We start from the raw sequence: 19,972 nt of genomic DNA on the forward strand, positions 1-19,972 counted from the left end.
TCCCATCTGCTGTAAAGTTGCCAGCATGTACTTCCAGTCGACCCTATCAAATGCTTTCTCCGCGTCTGTTGAAAGAAGTAATAGTCGTGTTTTTATCATTCTGGCGTGTTGTTGGATGGAGAACAGGCGAAGGGTACTGTCTCTCGCCTCTCGTCCCGGGATGAAGCTCGTCTGGTCCACATGGATTAGGTCCGGCAAAAGGTGGTTCAATCTGCTCGCCATGACCTTCGTAAACAACTTGGTGTCAACGTTCAAAAGAGAGATGGGGCGGTAGCTGCCGCATAGTAGTGGGTCCTTTCCTGGTTTGAGCATAACTGTGATGGTAGCTGCTAAGGACTCCGCACCTAGATTCCCACCCTCGCCTACCGCATTGAGCGCCTTCGTCAGCCAAGGCAACAAAAGGTTGGAGAAACCTTTATAATATCCGGACGAGAAGCCATCCGGTCCTGGGGCCTTGCCTGGCCTGGACGTTTTGAGGGCCGCCGCTAACTCCTCCACGCTGAGAGGAGCGTCAAGTGCGTTCGCTGGGTCTTGGTTTATCATGTTGGCGATCGTAGTGGACAAGTATTCCGTTATGCGCCTAGCGTGGTTTCCATCTTGTGCTCCCTGTTGGGGTGGGTGTAGGTTATAGAGATTTTGATAGAATGTTCTGAATTCGTCGGCTATTTTTTGCGGGAAAGAGGATAATTCGTTCGAGGCTAAACGTAGTTTCCGTATTTGCGTGCGAGGCAAGGGGCCTTTCAACAGCCTTGCTAGGTATTTCCCCCCTTTATTGGCATGGGCATAATAAAATCCCTTAGTACGTTGTAGGGAACGAAGGTGTTTTCTAGTAATGAGCTCCTTAAGTCTCCTCCTGTGTTCCATCAATTCCCCGTAAACGCCGTGTAGTTGTGAGCGTTTATGTTGACCTTCTAGTGATGATATCTTCTGGTATAGGTCGGCCATTTCAATCATATTTGCCTTTCGCTTGTGCGAAGCGATGCGGATAAGTACCCCCCTGATGACGCTTTTGTGGGCTTCCCACACGGATATTGGAGAAGCGTCAGGGGTATCGTTCTCCCTGAAGTAGTGTTCTAGGTCCTGCCTTATCTGGTCCTTCACGGTGGGGTCTAGTAGGAGTGCCTCGTTGAGTCTCCATGTCCATGATGAGGGGCGGAACAGGGGGGACTCCAACTCTATCCAAACCGAACCGTGGTCCGACCAGGTGGCGGGGTCCATCTCGGATCGAAGTAAGCGAGTAAGGCCTTCTTGTGCAATGAAAAGGTAGTCTATGCGCGAGTAACGGTTGTGGAGGACGGAGTAGTAGGTGTAGTCCTTGTCCGACGGGTGAAGTGTCCTCCAACAGTCGGCCAACCGCAGCTCCTCCAGAGATCTACGGATAGACCGTAAGTTGGTCTGTGGGATGCAACTATGCCCTGAGGAGGAGTCCAGGAATGGGTCTAAGGGTACATTGAAGTCCCCCCCCACAACAAGAATACCATCCGTGAAGTCATCCAGTAGATGCAGGGTATTTCGAAGGAAGGGAGCTTGCCGCCGATTGGGGGCATAAATGTTAGCAAAGGTATATATCTTATCTGCAACGATCCCTTTGATGAAAAGGTATCGTCCTTGGGAGTCTTGAGCACGTTCAAGTTCCTTGAACTCGAGCTCAGCAGCCAGGATGATAGCCGTCCCAGCCTTGTGGGCCGTCGGGTGGTTGGAGAAGAAGTTATGTGGGTAGTGTCTATTTTGAAGTGTGGGCGCCGCGCCCGACTTGAAGTGGGTTTCCTGAATCATAGCAACTGATATGTGTTTTTTCTTTAGTTCCCTCAGGAGGTGCGACCTTCGTTCGGGTATGTTAAGGCCTCTACAGTTTTGTGTGAGGATCCTAATAGGTGAGTCGCGGTAGGCCATTTTTGTTATATGATACGGGTAAGAGCCGGGGTCACCTCTGTATCTGGGCCAAGTCGTATTCCCAGGGGGTGCAGCAGCTGAATTCGCCGCCTTGACGCAAGCCGGGGGAGAGAGAGGAGGGGGGGAGAGAGGAAAGAGGCAAGAGAGGGAGGGGTGGGAGACAGACGGGGTAGAGTCAAGTAATGAAGACCAGGGTCCGGATCCCAGGAGGATGGCGCCCGTTTAGGGCTAATGTAGGGAAAGGGAGTTTTTAGTGTCTAGTGCGGTCTTTCAGTAAAAGATATGGATAGTAGATCTCGTGCTGCAACTAGTGCTAGTGGTGCCTCGTTCCGGTACCCGCCCAGGAAGGAGGGAGACCACAGCCTAGCTGCTCAACTCGTAGCACGAGTGTATAGTGTGGGAAGCGCGGGTCAGGCTCCGCCCAAGAGGGTAGGTCTAACAGGTGAAGGGATCGTCCGCCCCGCCCGGCCCCTATCTGCAAACGTTGGGTTAAGTATGTCAGAGCGTATGCAATGGGAACGTCTAGGTTTCCTAGCGGCATAGGGCCAGAGTAAGGAGGCCGAATGCCCGTGAGCGTGACCATTCCCAGCCCCCATGGACCTCTCATAACCCCTACACAGATTGTAGTCATGTGTCACCTACCTCAATACGGTGGGGGGGGGGGGGAGGGCTCGGTGACATCCCAAGTAACGCAATCACCAATAGTTTATCCAACTGGCATGGTGGGTCCGTAGTGTCCGACGGGTCTAGCATATGATTGAGCAGATGCCAGTCCCATCAGTACAGGGTCTCAGGGTCTTAATAAAGCAATGCAAGAACAGTATGCGTAGGGAAACAAAACACAAGGTATAGACCTAAGCGTGGATCAACATAGTAATATAGGTCCCCCGAGGTGGCTCCCAAAAAAGGGGGGGGGGGGAGGGGCGCTGGGCATCAGATTGGCTGGCATCGTGTACGGGTCGGGAGTGGGGGGGGGGAGAGCCACGACAACACTACAACCTCACCGGCTAACCTGTAGTATCCAAGCAGAGAAAACAACATGGCAGGAAACGTGTACAACATCCCCACATTTGCCCCCCACCCCATGCCCCGCACCTTAAAACATTTTGCAAATACATATGTGCGAATAAATGGAGAACGCTATTAGCAAAAAAGCATATCCATGTGGCAGCGTGGGGGCCGGAGGCTTCAAGGTACTATCCATAGTCCATGTCGTATCTCCGCCACCATGTCACCCCACCCCCATCCAGCAACAAGCGTTATCCGGACGAGGGGAGGGTCATGGCAGGAAACATATAATATTCCCCCTATGCCCCCCTCCCGTTACCCACTCCCGAGAGCATTTGCCGGTATATACATGTTAGCCGTTTCATCCCCATCTATCAGCATTTCGTAATCAGGTGATGGGAGGAAATTCGTAACCGGGTGATGTGAGAAATATAACTAAGATCATGCACGATGTCCCCCATATGCCCCCCACCCCGTACCCCACACCCAAAACATTTGTAGGCATATAAAAACTATATAACATAGAGAAGGTGGAGAAATATCTACGTGGCGGCATGGGAGCCAGTCCTCTCAGGGTGCTGTCCATATTCCATGGGGTGTAGCTGCGGAGCTGAATCCCCCCCGGGATCCCCCCTCCCAAACCAGCGTGCCCCAGTCTCAGTGAAGAGGCTTCGCTCCGGGTGAGACAGCGGGAAGACCCCCGCATGGGGCGGTGCCAGTAGACCTCCGTCAAGTTGAAATAAGCCCCGGGGTCTAGGTCCCCATCCCATGGTCATCCCAAACCCCCCCCCCCCCCAAAAAGGATGTCCCATTGTACCTTTAAGTGGATCCCGCCCCGGGAAGGTCCAGGTTAGCTGGGAGGCCGGAATCAATAGCTGTATGGGGGGTTCGGGAACAGAGTCAGGATACTGCTCAGGACCAGGGTCCAGGGAGAGTGAAGCAGGTCTTACTCTTCCGGGGAAGTCGGATTGTGACGCCGTCTGGAAGGCTGAGTGGAGGGGGATCGGGCTTCTCTTCTCCAAGATGGTCTCAGCGGTCTCATCGGGGGGGGCGCCGGGCCCAGGATCCAGTTAGGCACAGCAGGAGGAGGAAGGCCTAGGTCTTCCATGAATCGAGGAACATCTTCGGGCCACCGTATAGAAGTCCATCCATTGCGGTGCCTGGCCATGAGGGCGAAGGGGAACCCCCATTTGTAGGTGATGTCACGTTCCCTCAGTGCAGTAGTCACAGGGCGGAGGGCCCGCCGGGCCTCTAGGGTGATCGGGGAGAGATCATTATAAAGTGTGACTTGCGTACCTCTATAAAGCCACGTTGGTCTCTCCCTAGCCTTCCTCATAATGGTGTCTTTAACGGGGAAGGAGTGGAGACAGCATATGAGGTCTCTCGGTCCGTCCTCCACAGATCTGGGCCTGGTAGTCCTGTGAGCTCTCTCAAATTCTATATGTTCTGGGGAGGTCGGCTGCAGGATGGTCTGAAAAAGTTCAGTAAGGATATCGATAACATTTTCTGCCGTACCTTCAGTCTCAGGGACTCCCCTAATGCGAATATTACACCTCCGGCCCCTGTTATCCAGGTCTTCAAGGTGTCTTCTCATCGAGAGCAGCATTGTACCCTGACGGGCTATTGCAGTATCCGCGGATACTTGATGTGTTGTGAGGGCCTCAACGGCCTCCTCTGTGCGGGCAATGCGATCCGCATGGGATGAGACTTCCGCTCGGAGTCCCGCTATTTCGGCTCGAAAGGTCTCCTGGATAGTGGAGGTAAGGGCTTTCAGGTCGTCCTTAGTGGCCATAGAGTCTGTCAGGCTCTTCAGCCTGTCCTCGATTCTTGCGAGTGCTGTGCCGTCTGTCCCCGGGGGGGTTGTCGGCGCCATCTTGGGGCTTCCCCCCTCTCCGCTAGCGCCCTGTTGCGGGAGCAGGAACCCGTCCAGGGGCCCTTGCTGTTGATTCCTGGGGGTCTGGGGTTGTTCCGGACGTTTAGTGCGACCCATTTGGCTCATGCGTGTCGCTTTGTAAGGCTTTGTCGGGGTCGGACGGAGCGGAGCTCACCCTCTATGCGGCCATCTTGGTCAGCGCCGTAACCACGCCCCCCATTAGGCTAGATTTTATGCTATCCTTCACATACAGGGCCACCCCTCCCCTTTCCTGCCTTCCCTGTCTTTTCTATATAAAGAGTACCCTGGTATTGCTATGTCCCAGTCATTTTTCTCATTATACCATGTCTCAGTAACAGCGACTAAATCTACACTATCAGTTGCCATTATTGCCACAAGTTCATGGATCTTATTCCCTAAACTGCGAGTATTTGTAGACATGACTCTAAGCTTATCATTTTTTAACACACTTGCTACAGGCACCTTCTGTCCTTGTTTTGGGAGACAATTGGATTGATGTTTTATCACCCTTTTGCCACCCCCTTCTAGTTTAAATACATCCTATCAAAACCTCTGAACTGCTCACTGAGAACATTTGTTCCCTTTTGAGAAAGATGCAAACCATCTTTTTTGTACAGTTTATTTCCATTCCAAACAGAGCTACCATGAGAAATAAAGCCAAATCCTTGCCCCTGACACCATTCACCAAGCCACAAGTTAAAGTCCCTAATACGCATCCACCTGTCGTTCTGAGTGTTATGCACAGGCAGAACTTCAGAGAATGACAGTGTGGAAGCAACCTGCCGTATATCATTGGCAAAAACACTAAAAACGTCCTTAACCTCTGAAACCTCATTGCAAGCCAAGTCATTTGTCCCTAGATGGACAAGTACATCCAATTCGCCTTCCTGCTTTCTTTCCATAACACCACTAGCCTCAGTGCCTCTCTCCACAACACCACTAGCTTCAAAGCCTCTCTCCACAACATTACTAGCCTCAGTGCCTCTCTCCACAACACCACTAGCCTCAATGCCTCTCACCACAACACCACTAGCCTCAGTGCCTCTCTCCACAACACCACTATCCTCAGTGCCTTTCTGCACAACACCACTAGCCTCAGTGCCTCTCTCCACAACACCACTAGCCTCAATGCCTCTTTCCACAAGACCACTACCCTCAGTGCCTGTCTCCATATCACCATTACACTCTGAAAGTGCAGAAAATGAATTATGTAGAGCAACAGACTGTGCAATATGCCTTTTATCCAAAACTCTAAGTCTACCAGATCCTACAGTGATCCATCTGCCATTCCTAGTATGTCTCTGCGGCAGTGGCTTTGCAGCAGTTCCAGCCTGAGTTTGTTTACCAGATAATTTACAAATCTCAGTCTTCAAAAATACAATCTCCTGCCGCAAGATAGAGAACTGTCTACAGATTAGACAACAACCAAACCTCCAAAAAGTGGAACGTGAAACAAATGCATAGCAACTATTACATTGAACTAAGTCTGCCATTCCAATGAGGTGAATAATTTAAATCAAACAAATCTTAACTTTTTAGTTATCCTTCTGAATACCTCAGATTACAGCCAGGTTATCTCCAGAATATCTCCAACCACACTTAGAAGCAACACTCTCCAGAATACCTCCAACCACACTTAGAAGCAACACTCTCCAGAATACCTCCAACCACACTTAGAAGCAACACTCTCCAGAATATCTCCAACCACACTTAGAAGCAACACTCTCCAGAATATCTCCAACCACACTTAGAAGCAACACTCTCCAGAATACCTCCAACCACACTTAGAAGCAACACTCTCCAGAATATCTCCAACCACACTTAGAAGCAACACTTAGATGAAGCAACCAAGCTATATAAGCCAAGCTAATGACAACAACCCTTATATACTCCTAAAATCACCACCCACTAGGAATGTTTAACACCTGGGTAGGCCTCTGCTTATTTGCACACAATAGCTAATTAAACAGCAATCAATAGCAAGTAGCTAACTAATCAAATCAAATGCCTTGTAATTACCAACAGGAAATCAAACCTTGTGCAGTCAGTAACCTTCTCCTACAGATGAATCTTACCTGTAACAGTAGAAAAGAAAAACTTTTAGCACAACTCTTAGACAGTTGAAGCTTCTGTAAAACTCTCCAGAATATCTCCAACCACACTTAGAAGCAACACTTAGATGAAGCAACCAAGCTATATCAACTACCATTCCGATCTATCTTCTCATACCTGCAATTAAAATCCCACCTAAAAACTATGACACAATCACTATCCTCCTCCCCACCTTTAACAAGTTTGAATCCCTGTGCCTTGCCCTGAACCGACAAAAGAAATTACTATCAAGCACTCCTTACACAACACACCAACCTAGAAGATACCTTCACAACAGCATGGCACATAGAACCTAACCAAACCTTCCCCAAGGAACAAAACAAGAGGCATACATGGCACACAAAGGAACCACAGCCTGTACATCACGCCTAGAACTGGTCCGCAAACTACAATACCGTTGGTACTTAGTCCCAGCAAGATTAGCCCACATATACCCTGGCACCTCGAACACATGCTGGAGATGCCACGCCGGAGTTGGAACCATGTACCATATCTGGTGGCATTGCCCAATTCCCCGACGATACTGGGACATGGTAGCGGCAATCGCAAAATACCCACTGACTATACAAATACCCTTGACCCCAGAGCTATGCCTCCTCTTCATGGAACAGAAAGGCCAACCACCAGTCGAAAGTAAATTACTATTCCATATTATCATTGCTGCTAACACTTTACTCGCTAGGAGATGGAAAACAACAACACTACCTACACAGGAAGAATTAATACAACAAATAACCACAAACTGGACTTATGAACTGATGGCAAACTCACACATCAGATCTGTAAAGAGCACACAGAAATCTGGGGAAAGATGTAAACAAACACGGGCAACATAAGATCCACCAACAAAACCGGTACCGCACTTTAGGTCTCCTCCCTCACTATACACCACATAATACTTGAGAATATACCCAGTCTCCACGCACCGCAAAGTACACTCTCCCAAAAATGTAAGACTCCTACTCAACACTGTGGGAAATATCCACACATAATGGAACACCTCAGTCCCCAATACCCAATATTAGCACCCACCCTACAAAGTGCGGTGACCTACTAGCAACATAGAAAAATTGTATCAGTTGAACAGGAACACTGTTGGGTTAGACCCACACTGCTACCACATGAACAAACTGTAGGGACCATGAATGTCTAGCTTGCCTAGAGTGTCGAATACAGTGTCGATAAGGCAACATGTAATCTGTATTGTGTACTTTTCTTTTGCACATGTACTGATATTTTTGTTTACCCCTCCCTACCTTTTATTTCTGTACCCCACTACTCTATGAAATAGACAAATAAAAAGTGTCAAATTTGAAATTTTTTTAAAATAAATAAATACACAGTACAAGTTTTAACAATTTGTAATTAAATGTGGAGTTTTTTTTTGTTGTTTTTTAAAGATGAAAAGACCTTACCTTAGTTTCCTTTTCAGAAACAAATCAAATTCATATTTATTTAATATCTTCCGAAAGCTTACCTAACTAAGCAAAAATAAAATAGCTTTTATAGTGTTGGATATATTACCAAGATATATATTTTTGTATTTTTTCCTTTCAGGTGTCCCCAGAGCTATTTAAGAAGGCATACTCCTTCTACAGTAATTTACAGAGACTGTATTTTGAGTGAGTACTTTTATTACCTAATAAAAAGGATTTAGATTAAATGTCATTATCCATTTATAGCATGGAAGAATTTTCCAAGCCATTATTTCTAGCTCTATTCGAGGTGTTACTGAAATATCTGTGTGGATGTTTTTTTTTTTTTTTTGAGTTTATGACTTTTTAAATCTGTTTATAGAACTAATATCATTTTGCTTAACTGACAGTACATACTTCTGTCTTCTGGCTGAAAAAACATCTTTGATAGATTACGCGTAAGCAAAATTATTCTAAAGTGCTTTTTACTTATGAAAAACAATATTCCGTTGGTGTAGATTTCTGTATCTAATTAACAGAAATGGTTAGAATTCATAATACTGTTTATTGTGTCCAGTGTTAGAAACTAGTGTCATCATCTTTTGAATCACCCCACACACTGTCACTCTCCCCTCTCCCTCCCACCCCCCTTTGTCACACTCACCACCTTGCCACACTGACCCTATAACACAACCCCCTCACCTTGGTAGATTAACCTTGTTACACCACTTTTTCCCCTGCCACACACCCTGTCATACTTACTCACCACCCTGTCACACTCATCCCTAACCATGTCACACCCAACCCCTTATATCTGTCCTATTCACCCATCCTACAGCTCTCACCCCCACCCCCCATCCACACTTACCCAACCCCAACTTGCACACTCACCCCCTTCAGTCTGTCACACTCACACTTACCTATGTCCACCCTGCCACACTCACCCACCTCACCCTGTTACATTTGCCTCACTAACTCAGTCACATTCACCAACCACCAACTCTCACACTATCCTCCCTTCACCCTGTCATACCTAACCCCCAAACCCTGTCATGCTCACACCTCAACTTACACCCCAAACCTTGTCATGTTTACACACTCACGCTGTCACAGTCATTGTTATACACAGTCACCTCCCACGCATGAAACACAGCCTCACTGTAAACACAAAACCCTATCACTTTATAAGCCACTGTAGCTGCTGGGAAAGTCGGCGAGCAGGTGCATGCTGGGATCTCATTGATACCAGTGTGCACTGGCTGCCTGCACTTATAAGGAGAATTAAGGGTCACTCAACTGAGTCTTTGCCCTCTTGGGTGACAGTCTCTGATCTGCACACGTCCTGTCTACTCTGTGTGTTCTATGCCTGTTTTCCCCACAAGCCTAAATCTCTCCGCCCTTTGGGTGATTCTGGAGGGAAGTACTGTCACGATCATTGCAATTCTCCTATGCCGTTCTGCCATGTTGACTGACAGCTCAAACTGTCTGCGGGTGTCTTTCTATCTGCTTCTGGGGTTGCAGCTGACACTCCACTGCCCAAATACTAAATAAATAAAAATCACTCTTTACTAGGTATAACCCAAATAAAAAATTACATGTATTCAATTATGCATTTTTTTTTTAAATTGGGGATATATCTAAAAAGAGCTTGCAAAACCTGTAGATCTCTGTCTGAAGCCTATGCAAGCCCTCCCCTTTTAAACCTCACCCAGAATTAATGTGGCTGTTCAATCACAGACATCCCAATGCAGCCGTATGAGAAGTCTTTGCAAGGCAGGTGTTTTGGGCAATTGGTGCCTCTTGAGTTTTGTGACACTCAGCTAACCAAACCAGGAGTAACACAACCTTTGTTGGGCAGACTAGATGGGCCAAATGGTTCTTATTTGCCGTCACATTCTATGTTTCTATATTTCTATGTTGTCTGCTTGAAAGCCAGGGGGTGTAACAAGGTTAATTTATAAAAGTGGCAGTTTCTATTTAAATCTGCCATTTTTGTAAAATGAAAAAAAGACACTCTGCGCACATACATCAATTTAACAAGCTAACAGTTTGTTATGTAGATCTGACATAAAAAAAATATTAGTATGCACCAAAATAATTATGGTCTAATAAGCATGCTCCTATGCACTTTGTAACAATTGTTTTCATGGGAAAACTTCCAGATTCATGTATGTTTGTTAAGGATAAGGACCAATGTTTAGAATGTCTTCTAAATTCTTTGCCAGTGCTTTACAATAAGGTAGCCTGCCGTTCCCTCCTGGAGAAGATCACCAATGTGACTATCACTATTTGAGAGGCCCAATTTCACATCATACATCATGACCCTGAGACTAGAATTAATGGTTGCATAGTGTGGCATGCTGTGGTGAGGGATTACGGTTACTGATCAGAAAGCTTGCCCTTTCTAGAAACTTTTTTGAAGACAGGTGTTTCATCAACCAAATGTTTTGTATCATATGGTATTACACTGGTTTAATTTCTTATAATGAAAGTCTTTCTAAAAAGCTGATTAATTATTTACTACCCTTAACATTTGCAGTGCATGGACAGAATACTGCTCAATGAGAAAAGCCGCCAAGCTTTGTACACAGCTGAAGCTGCAGACAGCAGAAGCACATCATACAAGTAGATTGTTAAAATCCATAGTGCATTGCTGGAACACTTGGGTGAAATTTCGTATGACGCAACAAACATGTAAGTTTTCTCCCCTAGGGTGGTTTACTTTGCCTTGTTTTAATGTCCACACGTATAGTAACCTTTTTTCTTTCTGTTTCCTTAATGCTGCATTGGATATGTTTATGGTTTATTACATCACTAAATGGAAGAGTTTTAACACGTGTCACTTGCATTTGAATGGGACTATGTAAGTCATTACTGCATGTCTACATCATAGTGGTTAATAGCACAATCAGTAGATCTGTTGAGTAAAGGTTTTCCTACAGTAGCACTACTTTAATTAATATTTTTCACAATGTGCAAAGTACTCAGACTAGAAGCGTCACTTGAAGCATAAACCGTACATTTTATGATATGCAATATTTAAATGATTTCTGTGCCTTGTCATAATTCTTAATATTTTGTTTACTGATCACTAGCAAATATGTATTTGCGAGTTATGAAAAATATCATTTAAAATTCGATATGCACACCTCTTATGCTACAATTTTGTGCCACTATCTTAGCTCTGAGTCAGTCATTGTTAAAAACTCCGTCCTTTGCGCCTCTTAGTCAACATAGAGAAAGCACACACAGAGAAGAGGGGAAAGTAGTCATTGTTCTGGTTTCTCCTCCTCATTTGCAATGTTTGCCCTGTGTTAGAATTGTCTGAACTGAATTATGATCTAATTTGCTAAATCTTTAATAGAAATGTAAAAGAAAACAATGCATCTAATTATGAAAAGGTTAACATACATTATAGGTTATATTCAGTATTGTATTCAATTGTATAAATCATAGGCAGAAAGGTCAGAAGTATGGCAGATACATGTGTGGCAACAATATGTAGAATCAAAATGAACTATCATGGTCTAGAGAAGAAATAAATGAGAGGTACAAGAGAATGCAAAAGAACGGTATGTCATCCTCAGTCATACATAGAGCAATTAAACCTCATTTTAAAGTAAAGTCGAGACTGCACTTGCAGTACACACATAAGACATTAATTAGAAATCTAGTAAAGTAGAAGCTAAATAAGAATGACATGTACTCTTTGTTCGAGACAACACCGGGGAGAGTAAAATGCCTGTGGTGGGTAATGAGGGAGCTTCTAGATGAGAAATTACCCTTAACCTAGTAGGTGGGAAGAGTTTGTTATAAAAATACAAGTCTGTGAGACATGACTATAAACCTAACAAAAGATAGGGAATAGGGTAATTTTAGCACAACTTTAAAGGGACACTCCAGTGCCAGGAAAACAAACCATTTTCCTGGCACTGCAGGTCCCCTCTCCTTCCCACCCCCCATCCCATGTTGCTGAAGGGGTTTAAACCCCTTCAGTGACTTACCGGAGTCCAGCGCCGATGTCCCTCTGCACTGGTCCAGGGTCTTCCCACTCTCCTCCCACGCCGACGTCGGGGGAGACCAATTGCGCATGCGCAGCCGCCGGCGGAGTGAGACCTAATGCGCATGCGCGGCAATACCGCACACGCGCATTAGACCTCCTCATAGGAAAGCATTGAAAAATGCTTTCAATGCTTCCCTCTGGGGATTTTAGCGACGCTGGAGGTCCTCACATAGCGTGAGGACGTCCAGCGACGCTATAGCACAGAAAATCTGTGCTATGAACCAGGAAGTGCCCTCTAGTGACTGTCTAGTAGACAGCCACTAGAGGATGAGTTAACCCTGCAAGGTAAATATTGCAGTTTATGAAAACTGCAATATTTACAGTTGCAGGGTTAAGGGTAGTGAGAGTTGGCACCCAGACCACTCCAATGGGCAGAAGTGGTCTTGGTGGCTGGAGTGTCCCTTTAACAACATAGGTGCCACAAGAGGCATAGAGGAGTTTACAAATATGTAAACTATACAATAACTCAACAGCTTGTGCCTCCACTTGTACTACCCCAATGTTTAATAACGACTTTATCTCAGAGAGCAAGTTTGAAATGTCCCGCTCTGTTGCCAGGGAATTGTAACGAAAATATACCCCAACACGCAGAATTAAACTAAACAGAAGACAACACAGAGGGGAAATACGTCTACCAGACCTTATAGTGGCCGGACTCGACGTAAAGGAGAGATATACAGAGTCAGGAGCGATCCGAGGTCAAGGGCACAAAGAGACAGCGTAAACTAGGACTAGCCGGGGTCTGGTACACAGTAAACCGCAAGCCGGCAAACAAAACAGATAAGGATAAAGAGATAACGTAGTCAGAAACAAAGCCAAGGTCAAGTACGAAGGAACACAACTGAACACAACAAGCGCTAAAGGGAACTGAAACAGAAACCGCGATAGGGCAAGGAACTAAGGGAGAAAGGTGAGTATATATGCCTAAACATCTATTTCGATTGGTCCCTGTCACATCCACGGCCCCAAAAGGTAAGTATATGGGGAGTGTGGCATGACAGGGACCAATGGGAGGCCTTTCCAATTTAGGCTCCCACTGTCCCTTTAAGAGCACGCCCGAGACCCGCGGCGCGCTCTTAGAATCAGGCGGGACACGTGACCGCTTCTTGCGGTCACTACCCGCTTCTCGCGGTCACTACCCGCCTTCCTGTTGCAGCCGTCGGATGAGCCGCGCGCGGCTCGTGCAGCAGCAGAGCCGCGCGCGGCTTGAACAGAGGACCCCGGCCGGCCCTTGGAAAGCGTAAGTACCGCTACAGGCATCCTCCATACAATATACTTTTCCTGACACAAATGATTTCAGATTAAAAGGTTTGGGGACCCTGCTTATACCTGGACATTGCCTCCAATATTTAAAAGTTTTTCCCAAATTCAATCCAAATGGAAAAGGCAAAAATAGCTGATTGGAACAATTCTTTAGTTCTGTTATAGTCACAACTGCTATGTTTGCCTTAGTTTTTTAACTCGGATTTGATTTGTGAAAATTAGTGTCTCACTGTCCTCCCTCATAGTGTGTGTGTGGTGGCTAGGTGTAATGAGTGTGTGGCGTGTGTCAGCTGGATGTAATGTGTGTTACTGTGGTGTGTAATGGCTGGATGCAATGTGTGTATTGGTTGCATAAAGTATATGTTTGGTGTGTACTGACTGTATGAGGTGTGTGCCTCTATGTGTTATGTGCTGGTTGTATGTAGTGTGTGTATGTGTTATGTGCTGGCTGTATGAAGTGTATATGTAGTGATTTGCTTTGCCACCCACACCTAACCATAATAATATAAATATTACTATTTTAACGCTACCACCACCAAGACAATTTATAAATGGGGTGCCTTGATCCTCCAGGAAAATTAAAATAGAAAACCCACCAAATACAATTTAGCACAATACCTATGCAATTGCAAAATACAAATTAATTGGTCTCTTCGGGTAACGTGGTTCTATACCAGACAAAGGCAGAACTTAATCAAGGGATATTTATTATGAACAAAAATAGTCACAGTGCATACAAAAATAGATGACAAACAAATTAGTTACACTAACCGATAAAAAGTATAAACTAACAAAAGTCCTAATTACTTACTCACTTAGGTTTTAAAGGGGGGTCTCTGGCAAGGAAAATGGTGACTCACTCAAAATAGAATTTTGGCCTCAAGCAAGTTCAATAAACATTTACATTTCATTGGATATATACCCTCTCGATTCATCTCAAGTTTTCCAGCCTGGCCCAGAGGTGGAGATAAGGTGTACCTATTAAAACAATAAGTGACAACCTCCTTGTGTTCCAGACTAACATCAATCCTAATATAAACTTTTGGTTTTATCTCCTCTTTCGTGATTGCCACAGAAATTATAATTGCATCTATGAATTTGTTACAATTTTTCCAATCCATAGATATGTCACACTACTCACTTGTGACCTAATATAGCAGACTTTGTAATTTCTTCGAAACGACTTGCGTTGTGCTAATCATGTTTATACTTGTTTAAAAGATTGGGCTTGTTCCATTCTAAATATAATAAAAATGAGGCTTAATTATTAATCTGTGGGTTATTATTCATGTTTCGTTTGGGTATGACACTGACATGACGCTGGAGCACAAGGGTCCTTTGATATGCTAATATGCTAATACGCAATTATCTTCCAAGTACAGAAAAGGAGTCTGGGAAATGTGTCCTTGTTCCCTGTCCCCCACAAGGTCCACCAGGGGAAAACTCCTGGAGTGTGATTAAGGAAAACCATTACATGGGGAATTATATAAAAGCCAGCTGTGGCTCAATAAAAACCAGTTGACTCCCAAAGCTGTGTATCGTGCCATTGTTGGGGAAGGGGACTGGGAAATCCCACTCTACGCTTCTCTAGAATGCTGATTAAGTCTACCAGCGGAGATATTGCAGTTAATACTGCTACTCCATTACAATATGCATTACTGTGAATCAAGGTTCTTGCTCTTGGATCTCATGGTGTTATGTTGGTGTATTATGATGTTGCCCGAACCCATGGATGGCATTTTTGTTGCACAGCACACAGTGCACTGCCTCTGTCTGTCTGTTACTCTATTTCTATATATATATATATATTTTTTTTTAAATGAGCTCTATCCCCATACTCATGCAATAGAGGATATAAAGGTTACTTGAGGACCAACAGTGAAAAAATTGACTCTGAGACAAATATTTCTTCACTTAGAGAGCAGGAAAGCATTCCACAGCTTTGCACTATTCTTTAAGGATTGATTAATATGCATACACATGCAATAATTTATAAACACAACTTAAGTGTTTAATTGATTTTTTTTCTAGGGGCAGCAAGCAGGATACAGAATGTTTTCAATAAGGCTTTCATGAAGAAGATTTTTAAAGCTTGGAATGCTGAAACACAGGACTCTAAAAAGAAAAAGGAGTACTTTGAGGTATGTTTATATGAAACACTTGTAATGTTGACACTGTCTAAAATTAATTTACAGGTTCCAGCTTAGGGACGTTTAATTCTTATCTGAGATCTCTACAAATGAGATCTCTAAAAATAAACTGAATATTTTCACTGTACCTAGTAATGTAAACAAGCGAAAAACTTTCCATCAACAAATCTTTCTTTGGATATGGACACAAGGCATTTCTGGACTCAAATTAGATTTATTTAATGTTAATATTCAAATATTATGCTAGTAATAGGTCTATAAAGAATAAGTGACTGTCCTGAGTTTTTTCATTTATTTTCTACTGTGCCATATTCGCATCCTTTTCTCAGTTCTAGGCAGGGGGACCTTGTACTAGAGCATTAAAGGAGCACTACAGGGTCAGGAACACAAACATGTATTCCTGACCCTATAGGGTTAAAACCACCATCTAGCCACCCTGTCCCCCTCATGCCTCCCTAAAAATAGTAAAATCTTACTTGTATTCAAGCCTGTAGCTGTAACTCTGCATGCTGTTTGCTTCAGAAAAACAGGCTGTCTGCTGACATCATCAGAAGTGGTAGCCCAACCCAATCACAATGCTTCCCCATATTATTGTCTGAGACTGACAAGAAGGCAGATCAGGGGCAGAGCCAGCATGATTCAAACACAGCCCTGGCCAATCAGCATCTCCTCATAGAGATTAATTGAATCAATGCATCTCTGAGGAAAGTTCAGTGTCTGCATGCAGAGAGTGGAGACACTGAATGTTTGGATGCATTTTAGGCAGCCATGACCCAGGAACGATCTCTAACAGCCATGTAAGGAGTGGCCAGCCAGTGAACTTATCACTGGGCTGTAATGAAATACTGCATTTTCTCTGAAAAGATAGTGTTTACAGCAAAAAGCCTGAAGGTAATGATTCTACTCACCAGAGCAAATCCAATAAGCTGTAGTTGTTCTGGTGACTATCGTGTCCCTTTAATATGTCTTCATATGTAAAGTAGAAACTAATATAAGACTTAAAATTGAAAATTCTATGCTCCTGGCAAGGCCTTTAAAGTTACTTCAAGCCATACACACCAGGCATAAATTTCTACTTGCCAGGGCTTTATTTTCACACAGCAATGGCTAGTTGGACTACATTTTGTCAAGGGGTGGAATATATTGGGCAGCAAGTGAATAGATCTGTGACTCTGACAAGGGTCAAACAGGACAACTGGGTCAGAGCATCTCCAAATCAGCAAGTCTTGTTGGGTGTTCTCTATATGCAGGAAACGTGGTACAAGGAAAGACAACCGGTGAACCAGCATGGGCTTACAAGGCTCATTTCTGCACATGTCTGTTTTCTAGAAATATATACTTTTGTGTTTGGATTCTGCAAGTGCTATTAAATCAGTTCTGTCACTATATTCACAGTCTGTCCCCTGCCTTTATATGGCTCCCACCAAATCCCCAATGATGATTAGTTGTCTAAAGATTGGTGCTACTTACCTCTATCCATACAGTTTGGGAGCTTCATTTATGGTGCTGCCATCTTAGCATTTCCAAGTTGGCAGCCACTGGGAATCTCCTCCTCTGACTTTACTTGGGCATGCATCTCAAATACAGTTGCCTGTTGAGAACATCCAGTCGGTCACAGCAGTGTGTTGACTCTCGGGATCCCACAATAGTCAACACAGACAACTGACGTGACACTAGAGAGGGGTGAGTACTAAGTAACAGCCAATGGCAAACTTGACAAAGGACATGGAGCTTGACTAAAACTTCACCTTTTCCAACTCACAGGTTATTCATAATGAAATGTAGTCTCTACTTTTCCCTGTGCATAACTTTGTATGTCATGATTGTTTTGAAAAAGGTAAAAAACGGGGCTTCTGAAGGGAGCCTATACTTCAGAAAAGGGGGAGGGGGGAGAAGGAAACGTCAGAGCCGCTTTAAAGTGTCAGCATGCTTAATTTTGCTAAGGTTTAGTTTTAAAACTGCAATTTACTGCTTGCCATTTGTTCTATAGCTAAATATTAAAAAGTATGAAAGAAGGTTGATATGTATGTGTACCATAAAATACCTTATTTGGACCAGCAAATAGTGATTCAGTTATTCACAATACAAAAAACATACACAGAAAATAATAAATAACATAGTAGAGTAGTGTGTATTAGAGAAAAGTTATTTAGTGATATACACTCACAATATTTAAAGCCATCTAAGTCTGGCTGTGAGAATAGAATGTCTAGTGTCTTTAAGGTTCCACCACAACTCTTGATTCCCAGGAATCCGTTCATATGGGAAAGATCCTCGAATGAAATGCACAGAAAATATTCCTAATACTCTTATCCTTTTTAACATATGCAATTACATATAGTAGAATACAGAATTGCACATACAAGGGGGAGCGTTTTTTAAGAGTTCAGCAGCTCTGTGTCACCACGGTGAAACACCTCTTACCTTACGATAAAACTGGAACTTCAGGCAGAGAGACTCAGAAGAAATACTTTTATTTCCAAATAAAAAAATAATCATAATAGATATATCTTGTTGCTGCAAAGCCCTGCAAAACACCTAGTAGACTGGCCAAATTCCAACTTGAGATATGCAAGTGATGGACAACAGTCATTCCTTTCTCTTCCGTATCCACATAATTGTATGTAGCGGAGCTGCAATAATAAAATCCCAAATCTCCACTGGTGCTCTCAGAAGCTGGAAAAGAAGCATTGGTTAGCAGATATATCCCAATTCCCCTGTAACTGGACGACACACAGTTCTGGGATTCAACTGGTTTATTCAGGGCCACACATGGCCTTTTATGCAAAAGCCCCTACATGGGGTTTCCCATACAAACTTACAGGGTAATCCCTCCCATGATCCTCTGTGCCTGAGAGATAATTACCAAAAAAATTAGAAAAAAACATATAATTAAATTATCTCTCAGGTACAGAAACATCCACAATTTTTATGACACCCCAAAACACACATAAAACAACCATGTACCCCCTCAAGTCTTATATCCCCGGATAGCCTGGGTCTGCGTGCACAACATATTCGAAAAGCCGAAATGCCACGGGGTAAAGTTTTGACTGACCTCACACGAGGCTCCTGCCCTAAATAGTTCCATAGAACCTAGGGTAGCGGTCGGTCTCTTTCAGGGGCATGAAAACGCACAAAATATCGAATGGATGCTTTCACCTGTATGCTGGTCGTGTTCCCCTAATTCGTGGGAATGATTCCACCGAATAGTGTTCTTCTGAGCTGTATAGAAACAAATGCAGGTGAAGATGGCAGTTCAGTGGTGTTCGCGAGGTCGAGTGTCCGATTTTAGTTCCATGCACTCGACAACCAAACACCGCTGCCTGCATTCGCAGGAAATAAGATGGCCGCCACCACGTGTTCATACATACGAATACCGAACAAACTAGGGAATCATATGATAACATAGGTCAATTCCGCCACACAGCTCCCCTGTAAACACAAGCCGGCATACACAGTCTAATCCAAATGATCTCAGGCTTGGGAATGTTCGGGGGAGTGCTCACAGATCACTTCTGTAGTTCAGATTGCCTGGATAACCCGTCAGCATTGCCATTCTGTTTCCCAGGGTGGTAGTGGAAGGTAAAGTCATATGGCTGCAGCGCTAAGCTCCAGTAAAGCAGCCTAGTGTTGTCTCCTGCCACCCTGTTGAGCCACACTAACGGGTTGTGATCTGTGAGCAACGAGAAGGGTTGCCCATAAAGGTAAGTTTGCTGCTTCTTGAGGGCCCACACCACAGCCAGGCATTCTTTTTCAATGGTGGCATAGCTTACTTCTCGGGGTAAATGTTTTCTGCTTAAGTAAGCCACAGGATGTTCTCTGCCATCAGCTCTGACTTGGCTCAGTACTGCCGCCAATCAAAACATAGAAGCGTCTGTATGAACAAAAAAGCGTTTAGTTGGATCGGGAGCAGCAAGTACCGGGGCGCTGTTTTCAGTTGCTGGAATGCCTCTTCACACTCAGGTGCCAAGACTACCTGCCTAGGGAGTCAGGTCAGTGAAAGGTATGGCCAGGGCACTATAGTTGGGCACAAATTTACAATAGTACCCTGCGGTCCCCAAGAAAGCTAGGACCTGGTTTTTAGTACGCGGGTAGGCTACTTGGCTACAGCCTCAACTTTGGCCGGTTTGGGTTTCTGCTCCCTACTCTGTGGCCAAGGTACTGTACCTCA

The 19,972-nt window shown here is 44.5% G+C and overlaps 1 protein-coding gene across 1 annotated transcript in view; it reads left to right on the top strand.

The window, feature by feature from the left end:
* The window catches only part of FBXL13 (F-box and leucine rich repeat protein 13), a 263,465-nt gene that overhangs the window by 27,878 nt on the left and 215,615 nt on the right, over nt 1-19,972 (top strand). The window contains exons 4-6 of the mRNA XM_063448155.1: nt 8,465-8,529; nt 10,862-11,016; nt 15,680-15,789. Of these exons, the coding sequence (XP_063304225.1) occupies nt 8,465-8,529; nt 10,862-11,016; nt 15,680-15,789 (330 nt within the window). The remainder of the gene's footprint in view (nt 1-8,464; nt 8,530-10,861; nt 11,017-15,679; nt 15,790-19,972) is intronic.

The sequence above is a fragment of the Pelobates fuscus genome, chromosome 3, assembly GCF_036172605.1.
Source record: "Pelobates fuscus isolate aPelFus1 chromosome 3, aPelFus1.pri, whole genome shotgun sequence".
Classification (NCBI taxonomy): Eukaryota; Metazoa; Chordata; class Amphibia; order Anura; family Pelobatidae; genus Pelobates; species Pelobates fuscus.